Source organism: Phyllobates terribilis, unplaced genomic scaffold (assembly GCF_046119375.1).
Source record: "Phyllobates terribilis strain yellow unplaced genomic scaffold, ASM4611937v1 Scaffold_3__8_contigs__length_932513732, whole genome shotgun sequence".
In the NCBI taxonomy this organism is placed as follows: domain Eukaryota; kingdom Metazoa; phylum Chordata; class Amphibia; order Anura; family Dendrobatidae; genus Phyllobates; species Phyllobates terribilis.
Window position 1 is genome coordinate 784,181,380 of NW_027362763.1, and position 16,432 is coordinate 784,197,811.

A 16,432-nucleotide genomic window follows, 5' to 3' on the forward strand; every position below is an offset into this window, starting at 1 on the left:
TTTAGTCTCCCTTGTGTTTTTTTTTTTTAGCCTTCGGTTTTTGGATCCAATTTACATGTTAGAAGAAAGTGCAAAACGCCAATATGAAAAATGGATCCTACAGAGGATATAAAAAGGTACTTCTTTTTTGTAAAGAAAGCCTCCAGAGAAGAGTTGCCCCAACTCCAGTCCTCACGGCCCCAGATCAGATTTTCCGGATTTCCTCAGTATCGCACAGGTGAAGCTGAGCAATAATAGGGAAATCCTGAAGACATGATGTGTTGGGGCCCTGAGGACGAGGTTTGGGAAACCCTACCCTAGAGGAACACCAAAAGCATCTATAAGAGATATACATTCAGCATAACTAAGATTACATTTATGTTGGTCGTAGCCTACATGTATTCTAAACTCCTGAAATAAAGTGTTAAATCCAAGTAGAAATTATGCAGCCATATAGTTTTAGTCCAGATTATTATAAATCACCCACCCTGGGGTCCCAAACTGGCAGATTTAGGTTACTCTCTTCTGGTTGTTTTAGTAATACTGGGTTAGGCCATTCCCTGTGGATAAAGGTGAAGGAGACTATGAGGCATCGTAACAAATCAAACGTGGATTATATGGCTGCGTTCACACATTGTGGCCATAGTTAGTTTCTTTGCAGATCATGGATGGAGAAAAAAACCCAAAAACAAACATGTACTGTGGCGATAATATGTGAACACAGCGCCTAACACCTATAACACAGAAACAAACACTCACCACTTAGAAAAGACAAGAAAAAACTTATGAACAAGAGTAGACGCAACTGCATTTGGGTAAAGCTGGCAAGTCCTTGCTACCAACATGGCCCACGATACGCCACCCAGAAATCCCAACATATTGGAATAAATACCACGTCCTTTAAAGAGAGAAAAAAAAAAAAAAAGACAAAATCATGTTTTGTTACAGAGCAAGATGCGGCATCTAATCCTAGCTGAACACCGATTACTGCACCAACAGTGACACCTGCAGGCGAGAGACCAAATCACCACACTTATACTGTTTCCCAATTAATGGACTTGCAATAAATGCTCAATGATATTGCCCCTAAAGATCTCTATATACCTAGTCTATCAGTCTCAGGTGTTAAGCAAAATATTTAGATTTGAGAGTCCTCAGTGGTTGATACCTTTTAATGGCTAACTAAGGTTTTAAGCATTACTGCTTCGCTTCCTGTGCTCTAGCATCAGCTCTGCCCTCAGTCATTTCAGAATCATCTGCTCTCTTCTGACTACATTTCCCCATCTTCCCTTGTGCTGGGCTGCAAGCCAGCAGTGAGCACAGACCTGTTATTCCTCCCAAACTCCTCCCACAGCTTCACAAACAGCCCCAGAATGATCTCCACAGGACACTGCAAAAAAACAGAAGTAAGGCTATGTGCCCACGATGCAGAAATGCTCAGGATTTTTTCCTGAGCGTTTCTGCATCTCCCTGGCAGAAAAAAACGCATGCGGATTGTTCATGTATTTTCCTGCCAGGGACATGCAGAAATGGAGCGTTCTTCACCGACATTTCCGCATGCGGATTGACAAGCGCTTTCCAAGCGATTAGCATCACTTGGAAAGTGCTTGAGAGCGGTTAAAAATAAAATAAATATATACTTACCCTCCGATGGCCCGCGCTGGCTTGCTTCGCTCGGTGCCGGCAGCGGTGGATTGAAGGACCTGCCAACGCCAGCGTCGCGTGACCCGTCACATGACTCCGACGTCAGCGCAGGTCCTTCAATTCACTGCAAAGTGCCGGGAAGCAAGGAGGAGCGCAGCGCGGGCTGCCGGAAGGAAAGTATACATTTTTTATTTTATTCTTTTTTTTTTTTTTTTACAGATTTTTTTAATGGTACCTGGGTGTCGAGGAGACTCTCCTATCCTCTACACTAGGGTACCATCCGCACAGTAGAACGCGCCAATTACGCAAGTACAGATGCAGTCTAGCGGAATTGGCGCGTTCTAATGCAAGTCAATGGCGGAGAAAACGCAGCATTTCTGCAAAATAATTGGTAGTGCTGCGTTTTTTTTCCACAATGATAATCCGCAGCGGAAATTTCCGCAGCATGTGCACAGCACAGGCGGATTATCATTGGGGAACATGGCAGGCCTTCTAACATGCTTTTTCAATGCGTTTCCGCAGCTGCAAAAACGCATTGTAGGCACACAGCCTTATGCACAAACCACCAGCCCTGGCAATAAAGATTATCCCCTACTGACAAATGGTGGGGCGGGGGGAAATGGAGATTATATATATATATATATATATATATATATATATATATATATATATATATATATATATATATATATATATATATATATATATACACACACACAAAAAAAAACTGTCAGTGAGGGTGATCAATGAGTGGAACAGGCTGCCACGAGAGGTGGTGAGTAGTGATGAGGGAGTGTGCTCTTTTAACCCTTTAACCGAGCATCTTCTGCGTGCTCATATATTATGTTCAAGTCCCTGGTCTGCATGATTTATGGTTGTTAGACAACCTCAACACATGCAGGGATTGCCTGTTAGACAGCCTCAACATGTGAGGATTCCCCAACAGCCATAAATCATGCAAACGCAGGGACTTGAACATAATATATGAACACGCGGAAGATACTCATTAAGCATCCGAGCATGCTCGGTTAAAGGGGCATGCTTGCTCATCACTAGTGGTGAGTTCTCCTTCAATGCAAGTCAAAACAGAGGCTAGACAGACATCTGTCTGAGATGGTTTAGTGACTCCTGCATTGAGCAGGGGGTTGGACACGATGACCCTGGAGGTCCCCTCCAACTCTAACATTCTATGAGATATAAAGAGGGGAAGGGTCTGCAGGAAGAGCAGTGTCGGCAGCAGCAGCATGCACAAGAACAGCAGGGCGAGCCAAGAACGGAGGGAGATTTTAACGTGACATCACTGGAACAGGAGATTCTCATCCAGGCATGGTACTCAGTAAAGTGCTCATCTATGGCAGTTACTTCACAGGAAAGGGTGGAGAAGACCCTGGTGGACCTATCTAGACTTGCACAAGATCGATCATCCTTCAGATCGTTCATCCATCAAGTCGCCATGGCTCGAGATTGAGCCCAAGGTCTTTAATAAAGTAGTGGCCAACCCCTTTAAGTATTTTACAGTGAGTAGTGCAAGACTAAACATATAACTTTATTAGGGTTATCAGCACTACCGCATTACTAATAGAAAGATTCTCTATAACAAAAACCTTACGTGGTTTGGTTACTAATAGCTTCGATACTTACTCTTTGCCCACAGCTTAATGGCTCTCAACGTTAACCTGAAATTTTCTTTATTTGGCACCAAATGCAAAATTTCATCTGTAACTCTGCAACCTGTAAAGAGACACAACCTGATGGCATCACACCAGAAACAGAGGGTCGCCCACTACACCAAATCTATTACAATAAACACACCCTGTGTAAGTGATGCACAAAACACTGTTTATTCCTTGAAACCCAAAATCCAAATCAGACCCTAGAAAAACACCTTTGGGTGGGTGACTTTAAGGGGGGTTCTCACTTTGGTATTGCGAGGTGAGCAACAACGATAACCCATCTATGCATACCGGCACTATTGACTGGTATTGTGCCCCTAACTTATTAGTTAGAACAGGAAACATGTATCATGCATGTGTCCCAGCTGTGGTACTGCTCACATCTTGACAGCAGCGTTACAGACTGACCATTTTAATTTTTTCATAAATCAAAATAGTTTGCATGAATAAGAAACTTTACAAAATATCTAATCTGATTAAACTTGCTTCAGTCACCTCCTACACTGATCTTTCACCATCAATTCATGGGTAAAAGAAGATTTTTGGTACTAAGTGTAAAATCTCTCGTACACCCGCATGCTTGAACCAAGCTAATTAGTTAGGGAGACAGCAGTACAGAAGTAACATAGAATAATCACAACACTGGCCCAACAGAGGAGGGGGGTGTGGTGTCCCCCAATGAGGCACTGAGATTTTATGGCGAGTACCCAAAATCTTTTCTCCATCGCTTCATTGGGGAACACAGGAAATCATGAAACGTCTAAAAGCAGTCCTGAGAGTGGGAAGAAAAATAGGACCAGAAAATGGAAGAACAGTTAAAACGGATTAGCTAGGTCCCAGTAAGCAGGTGTACCCTGCTAAAGAGGAGCTATAGTCTTGGCATATACCCACGTCTTCCGGTGTCCCTTAATGAAGCGATAAGAGAAAGTCTGTTGAGTGAAGATAGCTTTTTCCCCATTAAGGAGAACACAGCTTTTAAAAACCTATAGACAAAAGGGGCTAGAGGCAGAGATCAGGGCTGTGGAGTTGGTAAGCCAAACCTCCGACTCCTCAATGTCCATGACACCGACTCCGACTCCCTCATACATGGCTCATGTTTAGTGATAAATTTACTGTAGCACAGATTCATCTCAGCTAAAAGTCTAGACCCTTAGATCAGGAATAGGACAGACATTTATAGGACACTTCATAACTTTCCCAAATTCTTCTGAAAAAAATATTCACCACAAACTGCATTGAACTACTGTACCCAATTTATTATATATTTTAGGAGATGTGGTCGGTCCATTTTATACCAACTCCACAGCCCTGGCAGAGATCCTGAGAAAGTTCTTCTGAAAAAGAGTTACATTTCTCCATGGAACTTTGAGCACCAACTGTCATCTCCCATCTCACTAAAGAGAGTTCTTACCCATGAATTGAGAATGAAGCATCAGTCCAGGAGGAGAAAAAAAAAATAAGATGTATTACAAAAGTTTCTTATTTTCATGTATACCATTGATTTATGGAATAATAGTTAAACCGACGGTTACTCTTCACGCATATTGACCACACTTATGAAATGCTTTAACTGCTTTGTTTGAACATAGTTCTATATTAATGAAAAATACTGGGTCATCCATGCAGCCCTCTGTGGAAAGACTGAGGCGATAAAACACTGGTGTAACCGCACATGGGATGATGTGCGAGACGCTGACAGCTCCGGGGAGACAGCACACTCACCATTTAAGCTTCTTATGCACCTTATGTCCAAGCTCCTCAACCAGGAATCATCACGCAAGTCCAAATTATCAGGGATACATTGTAAGGGCAGTCTTGCAAATACCAAATCAATCTGTTTAAATGGAAAAAAAAATAAAATAATTTTATATTGGTTTAAAAGCAATTTAGGTCAATGATAGGTCATCAGTCTGACACAGCTCTGAAACCTCGCGTGATATTCAGCCCCTGGAATACACAGCTGTGGTGTTTCCATTCACTACCTGCAGGGCCGAGGCCTGCACATAATGTCATTCACATTGGTTTACCCTCTGTACCAGCGGAAAACTATGGATCGTGTCATGATGAGAGCATATATACATACATAGTAAACATACGGACTCACCAAGCAACTGTAGTCCTGTGTCTAAGAGGGTTGTCTGGTCTTAAATTCCAAGTCCGCAGTCACTGACTGCAGACTTGTGAATCCTCACATAGCACGCATGTGATCATATGAGAAATGCATATTCCAGGCCACATTCTGACTAGATAGGCACAGCCTCGCTCAATGCAAGTGTACTGGGTGAGGTGGGAAACAGTCTAGTCGGAATGTGGCTGGGAGCGTGCATATCACATACCTGTCATTCCCAGCGCTGGCACCAGAGATCTACACAGTGTGCAATGTGAGGATTCACAAGTCTGCCGTCACATGGAGTGACAGCAGACTTGTAGTTTAAGACCAGACAACCCATTTACCACCTTCGGTTTTTCCCCCCAGTCTTCCCAGAGTCCTAACTTTTTTATTTTTCCATCAATATGGCCGTGTGAGGGCTTGTTCTTTGCAGGACGAGTTTTACTTTTGAACGGCATCACTGGTTTTACCATATTATGTACATGAAAACAGGAAAAAAAAATAAATAAAGTGCGGTGAAATTGCAAAAAAAGTGCAATTCCACAATAGATTTTTTATTTTTTTTTACCATGTTCACTAAATGCTAAAACTGACCTGCCATTATGATTCACCAGGTCATTTCGAGTTCGTAGATACCAAACATGTATTCGGTTAATTTTTATTTAACTGGTGAAGAAAAATTAAAAAACAAAACAAAACAAAAGTTGCCATTTTCCGAGACCTGTAGCGTCTCCATTTTTCGGGATCTTGGGCCGAGTGAGGGCTTATTCTTTGAGCGCCGGGCTGACGTTTTTATTGATACCATTTTGGAATAGATACGATCTTTTGTCTGTTATTGCAATGGTGCGGCAACCAAAAAAAAAAAAAAATTCTGGAGTTTTTTTTTTCTCTCGTTACGTTGTTTACAGATCGGATTATTATATATTGATAGATAAAGCGATTCTGAATGCAGCGATACCAAATATGTGTATATTTGATTTTTTTATGGTTTTATCTTGAATGGGGCGAAAGGGGAGGGATTTGAGCATTTTTTTTTTTTTTTTTTTTTTACACTTTTTACTAGCTTCAATAGTCTCCATGGAAGACTAGAAGCTACAGAGAAGATACACAGCCCTGCTGTGTGTAGCAAAAATGCTCACTTGCCATGAGTGCCGACTGCTAGCCGGTGCTCATAGCATCCTGGCAATGACAACTACAGGGGTCTCCTACAGCCCCCGGGGTTGTGAAGCAGACCCACGGGTGCCAATGGCCGGGATTATTGACGCGCTTCTGGCGCGGCCATGTTAAATGCTGCGGGTGGATCGCGATTTCACTTTTGGCTATTAGGGGCACGGCAGCTGTACAGATCAGCTGTTATGTACCCGAAAACATGCGGGCTCAGCGCTGGAGACCGCATGGAGTGCAGGCATATGACCTTGGACGTACTCATACATCTAAGGTCATAAAGGGGTTAAGCATGTCATGTTGATACAATGCCAGACCAATGCCAGTGTGGGCATTTACACAGGCTTACCTCAATATTGAGGAACTCAAACTTTATTACAGGAACAAAAGCATCCTCGACAGCCTGACAAGAAACAAGAATAAGGCAAAAAGGAAAGACTCCTTCTGAACAGTATAAAGAGTGCGGCAATGGCAGACTAAGCAGATATGAGAAGCAAGACCGCTGTCTGGAAACACTTACCCGAACGTTCCTCATCACATCCTGAAGTTTCAGCTTGTCAACAAATGACTGAAAAAAATCTGAACGTTCAACATGTCTGGGAGCAACGCAAAGGGCATCGATATCTGCACCTGAAACAGGAGGAAAGAACAAAAACACCAGTTTTCTATGAACACTCCAACCAGAGAATAACCAGCGAGCGAGAAGAGACGGTGACAGACCTTTAGTGTGGACGCCAAGTCGATAGGAACCAAAAGTGAAGACTTTCCCCCCCGCTGCACATATTGTAGTAGGTGGAAGAGACTGCAACAGAAACAGAGATGCAAATCCTCACCACAAATGGTCAGGGGAAGAGAAGGTGTGTATTCACTGTGCATGGGAGCGGTGGTCACTCACGCACATGACAATTCCCACAAAAGTGAACATAGAGTGCACACATGGGCTACCGTCCCATTCACATAGGAGCCATGATCTCATGATCAATGGGGTCCCGGTGGTCAGACCCCCAATAGCAGGTTTGCCTGCTTGTGTCGCACTTACCTTACATTCCCCAATTTCAGCAATCCATTCTCTGACCAAATTGTTTAGTTTCCCCAAAACAAACATCCTAGAAATAAAGAAGATTAAATTATAGACGCAAAAATGACAACTCTGCAGAATAATTCCCAATAGTAGTTTGTAAGAGGTAGCGGCATTGCATGGCATCATAGAACGGCTAGTAAATCTGACCACCGGCCTGGGGTGCGGGGCTCAGACAGAGAGGCATACATGTCAGTGGCCCTTACTATAAGTTGGTGCCCACGGCTGTACCACAACTACAAACAGCCTCTGCAGTATACAGAGCCAAAGTATTGCATCACAGAAGTCTACGGAGGCCTACTATAGAAATGTATATACACACAAATATTTTTAGAATCATTCAATATACAGAACCATCAGGCAGCATACAATAACGTCACCAAGGAATGCAGTCTTACTGACCGTTTTATTAGGTCTAAGGGCTCATGCACATGACTGATTATATCGGACGAGTGCAATCTGTGGCTTTCACGAATAGCACTTGTATCCATGATATTTTATGGGGCTGTGCACGTCTGATTTTTCCCTGGACTGAGTGCTCCGAGGGGAGAAAAAAAAAAAAAGGGATCAGACATACCGCCTCCACGGTGCAGCACAGATCAAACATACCGCCTCCACGGTGCAGCACAGATCAAACATACCGCCTCCACGGTGCAGCACAGATCAAACATACCGCCTCCACGGTGCAGTCCAGCAGGAATGAATTGCTGGATTCTTTGTAGCAGATACAAATAAAATACACTTTCTGTGGACTGTCCCTCTAAATTCTGTATGCAGACATTTACATACGGCCCAATAGCACAGACTTTGTATTGACATAATCTGGCTGGAGTCATATGGAAAGTAACAGAAATCAGGATTTAAATCATCTTGCAGCAATTCCAACTCTTGCCAGAGATTATAATCTAAAGTCGTGGTGGCCGCACGAGGCACCTTCAGACACAGAACTGAACCATCTCAGGGTCATTGGCCAGTGTAAGTATTAACACTCGTCATTTTAGAAAACTTTGCAGCTAAAAAGCTAAATCAGCATTAGTCATGTCATTCTCAGGACTGGAGGGATCTCAGGACTCCGACTCCAATGTTACACCCATGAGGTGATGCCATATACAAGATGACCAACCTGTGACGGAGCTCGTTGTCATCTTCAAAAACTCCAAAAGGTCTCATGGCTTCAGTCAGCTTTTGGGTGTAGAGGTAGTCGATGTCTTTGGGACCAGTCCAACTAATTGGGGAGGTAATACCGAAATGTTTTTGAGGCAGGACCTCCACATGGCCATTTCTGACAAAAAGAAGAGTAGAAACATAAAGAGTCTAGGATGGTCAGGTACTATGTCTAGAATCATTCACCCACACCACAAACCGAAAGCTATGGCAGCTATGAGCAGGCGGAAATGTCAGCTATAATTTACACTAAATCAATTGATAAACCCCATTCAGGTTAAAGTACAGTGATGAGGACATTGGAAGAGGGGAGAAAAAATAATTATATATTAAAAAAAAAAAGAAGAAGAAAGAATAAAAGTAAATCAAAAGTCACAACAAAAATCTGCTGCTGTTTTGTGCCTACAGCTCCTATGAGTCCCTCATGGCCACAAACCACAAATCTGGGCCATCTTCCTACTCTGCTACAGACAGTGGAATAGGGAAGAAAGAAGAATGTAACATGACTATGGTTATAACTTATGATCAGACACATTGGTCTGCGTGAGAGCTGTAGACATAAAACGGTAGGTACTTACACCCCACGCAATATTCATCCTTCCCCAGCAGATTTAGCACTAACGCTCTTGTAGTTCTCCCGATGCAGCGATCATCAACGAGGATGGACCTCTATCAGTAATTAGGTAGTCACCAGTGTGGTGGACACAGAATTAGGGGCCCTTGTGCAAAGTCAGTATACGGACCACTTGCAGTCCAATAGTTCCATCTATGACAGAAGCTGATGCAGCTGGATTTGGCCCCCTTAGCTCCTAGGCCCCCAGGTTGCACCAATGCTATTTCCAACCCTGGTAATCACATAAACCATCACTTTATGAACTGGGAACACAACACAATACAGATTCTGCAATAAGAAACCTGACGATATTCCTCGATGGAGGCGCGACAGCACAATGTGGTACTGCAGTAACAATGCCAACAGCAGCAGCTTCAAAGCTCATTCACTTCAATGGAGCATGAGGGGCTGCATGTAGTTCAGGAGGGAGCAATGCCCGAGGACGGGGCACAACCACTGCTGCAGTAATAGAAGCTTTAAAATAGATCCTTCTGCCACGTCAGCATGAGGACAGTTTATATATAGCTCCTGGGGTGAATGCATTGCAGCTAGGCTATATATATATACCGCCTGCACACACGGACCACCTGCTGGACCACACTGCCCGATAACAGCCATGGACTAGGCTCATCCACACTACTGGTGTCATTTCAGTTTTAGGAAAGCGAGACGGCTCCCACCTGTGGAGACTGATGGACCCCAATACCTTATGCTGGGGACATCAGGTGCTGACAGCTGCTCTGGTTGGGGTGAGCAGCGCTGAGGCTGCTATATTCTTACTGTCAAATGTGACAGTCTGAGCCTTCAGCTCTAACAAAGACAGAGCAAAGAAGGGTTTCTATAGAAACCACAGATCAGATCCCACTAGACCCCCACCCTATAAAGCATACATTAAAGAGGAGCCTGGTTCTTTAAGGAACATAATATTGGATTCAGCACATTCCGGTTTGTTCTCACATTGTGAATAAGCTGCGGAGTTTTTGCAGCAGATTTGTGGTTGGAGAATCTGGTAGGTATTACAGAAGCAGCAATCAGTTTTTGAACTTAGCAAACCTCATGCACACAGTATAAAGAAAAAAATTCTACAATATGGCACAACATTTTTGTCTTCTTAAAGGGTTGTCCACTACTGAAACAACCGTTTCAATCAGCACGTTTGTCCCCAAAGCGTTGCGGCTGGTCGCTCATTTCCTCTTGATGTCTGATTCGTCCGAAGGAGGGGAGAGTGAAGCCAGCTCTGATTGGCTGCAGCGATTGCTTGACATTACAATATTACACAATCCCAGGGAAAGACAGTGCTGACACTAGAGGGGAGTAGAACTTATATTTTACTGGGGGCAAAGATTCTGATAGAGAAGGTTGTCAGAAGTGGAAAACCCCCTTAAAAAGGAGTGTACTAAAAAATCCGGCGCCGCTCCTCGTTTAGCGGACAGACTGCAGAGCTGATATCACTGAGCCCAGAGATTGACCGCAGTGGTCACGTGCATTGACTGCAGTGGTCACGTGCACTGTAGTCAGTCACCGCTGCAGTCTGTCCACCTGATGGGTGAGAAAAGCTTATATTATTTCTGCCATGGGCAAAGCGGGGAGTAATTAAAAAAAAAAAAAAACAACCCTCTGGAAAATCCCTCAGGTTTAGTGAGGCCCCCCCCCCCCCCCAAGCAGCTGGCAGAGAGGCTGCGCCGCCCCCCCCCCCCCCCCAAGCAGCTGGCAGTGAGGCCGCGCCCCCCCCCCCCCCAAGCAGCTGGCAGTGAGGCCGCGCCGCCCCCCCCCCCCCCCAAGCAGCTGGCAGTGAGGCCGCGCCGCCCCCCCCAAGCAGCTGGCAGTGAGGCCGCGCCCGCGCCGCCCCCCCCCCCCCCCCAAGCAGCTGGCAGTGAGGCCACACCGCCCCCCGACAAGCAGCTGGCAGTGAGGCCACGCCGCCCCCCGACAAGCAGCTGGCAGTGAGGCCGGCCGCCCCCCGACAAGCAGCTGGCAGTGAGGCCGCGCCGCCCCCCGACAAGCAGCTGGCAGTGAGGCCGCGCCGCCCCCCGACAAGCAGCTGGCAGTGAGGCCGCGCCGCCCCCCGACAAGCAGCTGGCAGTGAGGCCGCGCCGCCCCCCCCCCCCAAGCAGCTGGCAGTGAGGCCGCGCCGCCCCCCCCCCCAAGCAGCTGGCAGTGAGGCCGCGCCCGCGCCCCCCCCCCAAGCAGCTGGCAGTGAGGCCGCGCCCGCGCCGCCCCCCGACAAGCAGCTGGCAGTGAGGCCGCGCCGCCCCCCGACAAGCAGCTGGCAGTGAGGCCACGCCGCCCCCCGACAAGCAGCTGGCAGTGAGGCCACGCCGCCCCCCGACAAGCAGCTGGCAGTGAGGCCACGCCGCCCCCCGACAAGCAGCTGGCAGTGAGGCCACGCCGCCCCCCGACAAGCAGCTGGCAGTGAGGCCACGCCGCCCCCCGACAAGCAGCTGGCAGTGAGGCCACGCCGCCCCCCGACAAGCAGCTGGCAGTGAGGCCACGCCGCCCCCCGACAAGCAGCTGGCAGTGAGGCCACGCCGCCCCCCGACAAGCAGCTGGCAGTGAGGCCACGCCGCCCCCCGACAAGCAGCTGGCAGTGAGGCCACGCCGCCCCCCGACAAGCAGCTGGCAGTGAGGCCACGCCGCCCCCCGACAAGCAGCTGGCAGTGAGGCCACGCCGCCCCCCGACAAGCAGCTGGCAGTGAGGCCACGCCGCCCCCCGACAAGCAGCTGGCAGTGAGGCCACGCCGCCCCCCGACAAGCAGCTGGCAGTGAGGCCACGCCGCCCCCCGACAAGCAGCTGGCAGTGAGGCCACGCCGCCCCCCGACAAGCAGCTGGCAGTGAGGCCACGCCGCCCCCCGACAAGCAGCTGGCAGTGAGGCCACGCCGCCCCCCGACAAGCAGCTGGCAGTGAGGCCACGCCGCCCCCCGACAAGCAGCTGGCAGTGAGGCCACGCCGCCCCCCGACAAGCAGCTGGCAGTGAGGCCACGCCGCCCCCCGACAAGCAGCTGGCAGTGAGGCCACGCCGCCCCCCGACAAGCAGCTGGCAGTGAGGCCACACCGCCCCCCGACAAGCAGCTGGCAGTGAGGCCACACCGCCCCCCGACAAGCAGCTGGCAGTGAGGCCACACCCCGCCCCCGACAAGCAGCTGGCAGTGAGGCCACACCGCCCCCCGACAAGCAGCTGGCAGTGAGGCCACACCGCCCCCCGACAAGCAGCTGGCAGTGAGGCCACACCGCCCCCCGACAAGCAGCTGGCAGTGAGGCCACACCGCCCCCCGACAAGCAGCTGGCAGTGAGGCCACACCGCCCCCCGACAAGCAGCTGGCAGTGAGGCCACACCGCCCCCCGACAAGCAGCTGGCAGTGAGGCCACACCGCCCCCCGACAAGCAGCTGGCAGTGAGGCCACACCGCCCCCCGACAAGCAGCTGGCAGTGAGGCCACACCGCCCCCCGACAAGCAGCTGGCAGTGAGGCCACACCGCCCCCCGACAAGCAGCTGGCAGTGAGGCCACACCGCCCCCCGACAAGCAGCTGGCAGTGAGGCCACACCGCCCCCCGACAAGCAGCTGGCAGTGAGGCCACACCGCCCCCCGACAAGCAGCTGGCAGTGAGGCCACACCGCCCCCCGACAAGCAGCTGGCAGTGAGGCCACACCGCCCCCCGACAAGCAGCTGGCAGTGAGGCCACACCGCCCCCCGACAAGCAGCTGGCAGTGAGGCCACACCGCCCCCCGACAAGCAGCTGGCAGTGAGGCCACGCCCCCCCAGCAGCTGGCAGTGAGGCCACGCCCCCCAGCAGCTGGCAGTGAGGCCACGCCCCCCCAGCAGCTGGCAGTGAGGCCACGCCCCCCCAGCAGCTGGCAGTGAGGCCACGCCCCCCCAGCAGCTGGCAGTGAGGCCACGCCCCCCCAGCAGCTGGCAGTGAGGCCACGCCCCCCCAGCAGCTGGCAGTGAGGCCACGCCCCCCCAGCAGCTGGCAGTGAGGCCACGCCCCCCCAGCAGCTGGCAGTGAGGCCCCCCCCCCCCAGCAGCTGGCAGTGAGGCCACGCCGCCCCCCCCCCCAAGCAGCTGGCAGTGAGGCCACGCCACCCCCCCCAAGCAGCTGGCAGTGAGGCCACGCCGCCCCCCCCCAAGCAGCTGGCAGTGAGGCCACGCCCCCCCAGCAGCTGGCAGTGAGGCCACGCCCCCCAGCAGCTGGCAGTGAGGCCACGCCCCCCCCCAGCAGCTGGCAGTGAGGCCGCGCCGCCCCCCCCCCAAGCAGCTGGCAGTGAGGCCGCGCCGCCCCCCCCCCCCAAGCAGCTGGCAGTGAGGCCACGCCGCCCCCCCCCCCAAGCAGCTGGCAGTGAGGCCACGCCGCCCCCCCCCCCCAAGCAGCTGGCAGTGAGGCCACGCCGCCCCCCCCCCCCAAGCAGCTGGCAGTGAGGCCACGCCGCCCCCCCCCCAAGCAGCTGGCAGTGAGGCCACGCCCCCCCAGCAGCTGGCAGTGAGGCCACGCCCCCCCCCAAGCAGCTGGCAGTGAGGCCACGCCCCCCCCCCCCCAAGCAGCTGGCAGTGAGGCCACGCCGCCCCCCCCCCCCCGACAAGCAGCTGGCAGTGAGGCCACGCCGCCCCCCCCCCGACAAGCAGCTGGCAGTGAGGCCACGCCGCCCCCCCCGACAAGCAGCTGGCAGTGAGGCCACGCCGCCCCCCCCGACAAGCAGCTGGCAGTGAGGCCACGCCGCCCCCCGACAAGCAGCTGGCAGTGAGGCCACGCCGCCCCCCGACAAGCAGCTGGCAGTGAGGCCACGCCGCCCCCCGACAAGCAGCTGGCAGTGAGGCCACGCCGCCCCCCGACAAGCAGCTGGCAGTGAGGCCACGCCGCCCCCCGACAAGCAGCTGGCAGTGAGGCCACGCCGCCCCCCGACAAGCAGCTGGCAGTGAGGCCACGCCGCCCCCCGACAAGCAGCTGGCAGTGAGGCCACGCCGCCCCCCGACAAGCAGCTGGCAGTGAGGCCACGCCGCCCCCCGACAAGCAGCTGGCAGTGAGGCCACGCCGCCCCCCGACAAGCAGCTGGCAGTGAGGCCACGCCGCCCCCCGACAAGCAGCTGGCAGTGAGGCCACACCGCCCCCCGACAAGCAGCTGGCAGTGAGGCCACACCGCCCCCCGACAAGCAGCTGGCAGTGAGGCCACACCGCCCCCCGACAAGCAGCTGGCAGTGAGGCCACACCGCCCCCCGACAAGCAGCTGGCAGTGAGGCCACGCCCCCCCAGCAGCTGGCAGTGAGGCCACGCCCCCCCAGCAGCTGGCAGTGAGGCCACACCCCCCCAGCAGCTGGCAGTGAGGCCACCCCCCCCAGCAGCTGGCAGTGAGGCCACCCCCCCCCAGCAGCTGGCAGTGAGGCCACCCCCCCCCAGCAGCTGGCAGTGAGGCCACGCCGCCCCAGCAGCTGGCAGTGAGGCCACGCCGCCCCAGCAGCTGGCAGTGAGGCCACGCCGCCCCAGCAGCTGGCAGTGAGGCCACGCCGCCCCAGCAGCTGGCAGTGAGGCCACGCCGCCCCAGCAGCTGGCAGTGAGGCCACGCCGCCCCAGCAGCTGGCAGTGAGGCCACGCCGCCCCAGCAGCTGGCAGTGAGGCCACGCCGCCCCCCCCCCAGCAGCTGGCAGTGAGGCCACGCCGCGCCCCCCCCCCCCAGCAGCTGGCAGTGAGGCCACGCCACCCCCCGACAAGCAGCTGGCAGTGAGGCCACGCCGCCCCCCGACAAGCAGCTGGCAGTGAGGCCACGCCGCCCCCCGACAAGCAGCTGGCAGTGAGGCCACGCCGCCCCCCGACAAGCAGCTGGCAGTGAGGCCACGCTGCCCCCCGACAAGCAGCTGGCAGTGAGGCCACGCTGCCCCCCGACAAGCAGCTGGCAGTGAGGCCACACCGCCCCCCCCCCCAGCAGCTGGCAGTGAGGCCACGCATCTTTGACCCATTTCTTGCAGCTGCTGCAGCCCTGTCTCTGTTGTGCGACTACAACTCCCAGCATGCCCTTAGGAGCTTGCAAATGTGAAGGCATGCTGGGAGCTGTGCTGCCCCCTGATACGGCTCGGTGGATATTCCCACACACGTGGCTGTGACTCCTCCACCCCGATCAGATCATTAATGACGAGCGACCAGCAGCCATGACGTCACCCTCTGACGTCACACCGTGCAGCCATAGTTAGGCGCAAGCACCGGCTGCTCATAAACTTACGTGAACATCTCTCTCATGTCTCTCAATTCAGGTTGAGTCCTGGTGGAAATCAAAAAGAAGCGGCAGCGGAGTCGTTCTCCAGCCCCCCGGGAAAAAAAAAATTCAAAATGTCCAGGCTACCATCCAATACACCGGCAGCACGTCCGCCGATCTTTATTTATAACTTCACAAAGCGCTCAACATGGCGGCCAGCGCCCGCTCTCAGCCCGGCTGCTCCCAGACCTCCCGGCATGCACAGCGCGCAGTGATAGAGATGTACGCACTGACAGACCAGCGCTCTCCGCCTGTGGCGACCTCTAGCGGCACCAGGAAGCTACTCCACCCGTGCTAATAGGCTGTGGAAGCTCAGGAACTGTCTGCCGGGCACAGAGATACAGTGTAGATATGGAGGCCGCTTATCACTCCTTGAGGAGGCCGCATTGCGTTTATATGACCCAAATGTATCAATGTGCCGGGGGATCTGCCCACCTACCCAGCACCTGCCGTGTGTGAAGCATCCAGCAGCTGCCTGTCAGGCACCGTTCACACCAGCGAATATAAAAGAATCCGCTTTTCGACCAGACGATTTTCCTCTGTATTGTGATCAGTGCGGCAGCCGTGATTACACAGCGGAGAAGCTATCAGTAATCATCACTTCCACTACAGTTGATCCCTGCGGGATCTGATTCTTCTTGCACCTGTAGACTGGGTGATTCTCATGTGGAATATGTAACAGAACAGTGCAGGCTGCCATTATTATTTTACCTGGACTGCAGAGAATCCGTCATCTGAGCAGCCCGCTATGTCCCTGGTGCTGTCCG

General features: G+C 52.5%; 1 protein-coding gene across 3 annotated transcripts in view; it reads right to left on the reverse strand.

Moving 5' to 3' along the window:
• Positions 1-15,897, reverse strand: part of PAPOLG (poly(A) polymerase gamma) — a 41,343-nt gene extending 25,446 nt beyond the window's left edge. Inside the window, exons 1-10 of one of the 3 annotated variants that reach the window (XM_073672387.1) lie at positions 15,633-15,897; positions 8,772-8,930; positions 7,610-7,676; positions 7,291-7,372; positions 7,091-7,200; positions 6,920-6,973; positions 5,019-5,130; positions 3,265-3,354; positions 739-877; positions 467-539 (exon numbers count right to left, since the gene is read on the reverse strand). In XM_073672387.1, the coding sequence (XP_073528488.1) occupies positions 467-539; positions 739-877; positions 3,265-3,354; positions 5,019-5,130; positions 6,920-6,973; positions 7,091-7,200; positions 7,291-7,372; positions 7,610-7,676; positions 8,772-8,930; positions 15,633-15,649 (903 nt within the window). In that variant the 5' untranslated portion in view covers positions 15,650-15,897. The remainder of the gene's footprint in view (positions 1-466; positions 540-738; positions 878-3,264; positions 3,355-5,018; positions 5,131-6,919; positions 6,974-7,090; positions 7,201-7,290; positions 7,373-7,609; positions 7,677-8,771; positions 8,931-15,632) is intronic. The other 2 variants (XM_073672386.1, XM_073672388.1) reach the window with 2 other exon arrangements.
• Between the last annotated feature and the right edge of the window lie 535 nt (positions 15,898-16,432).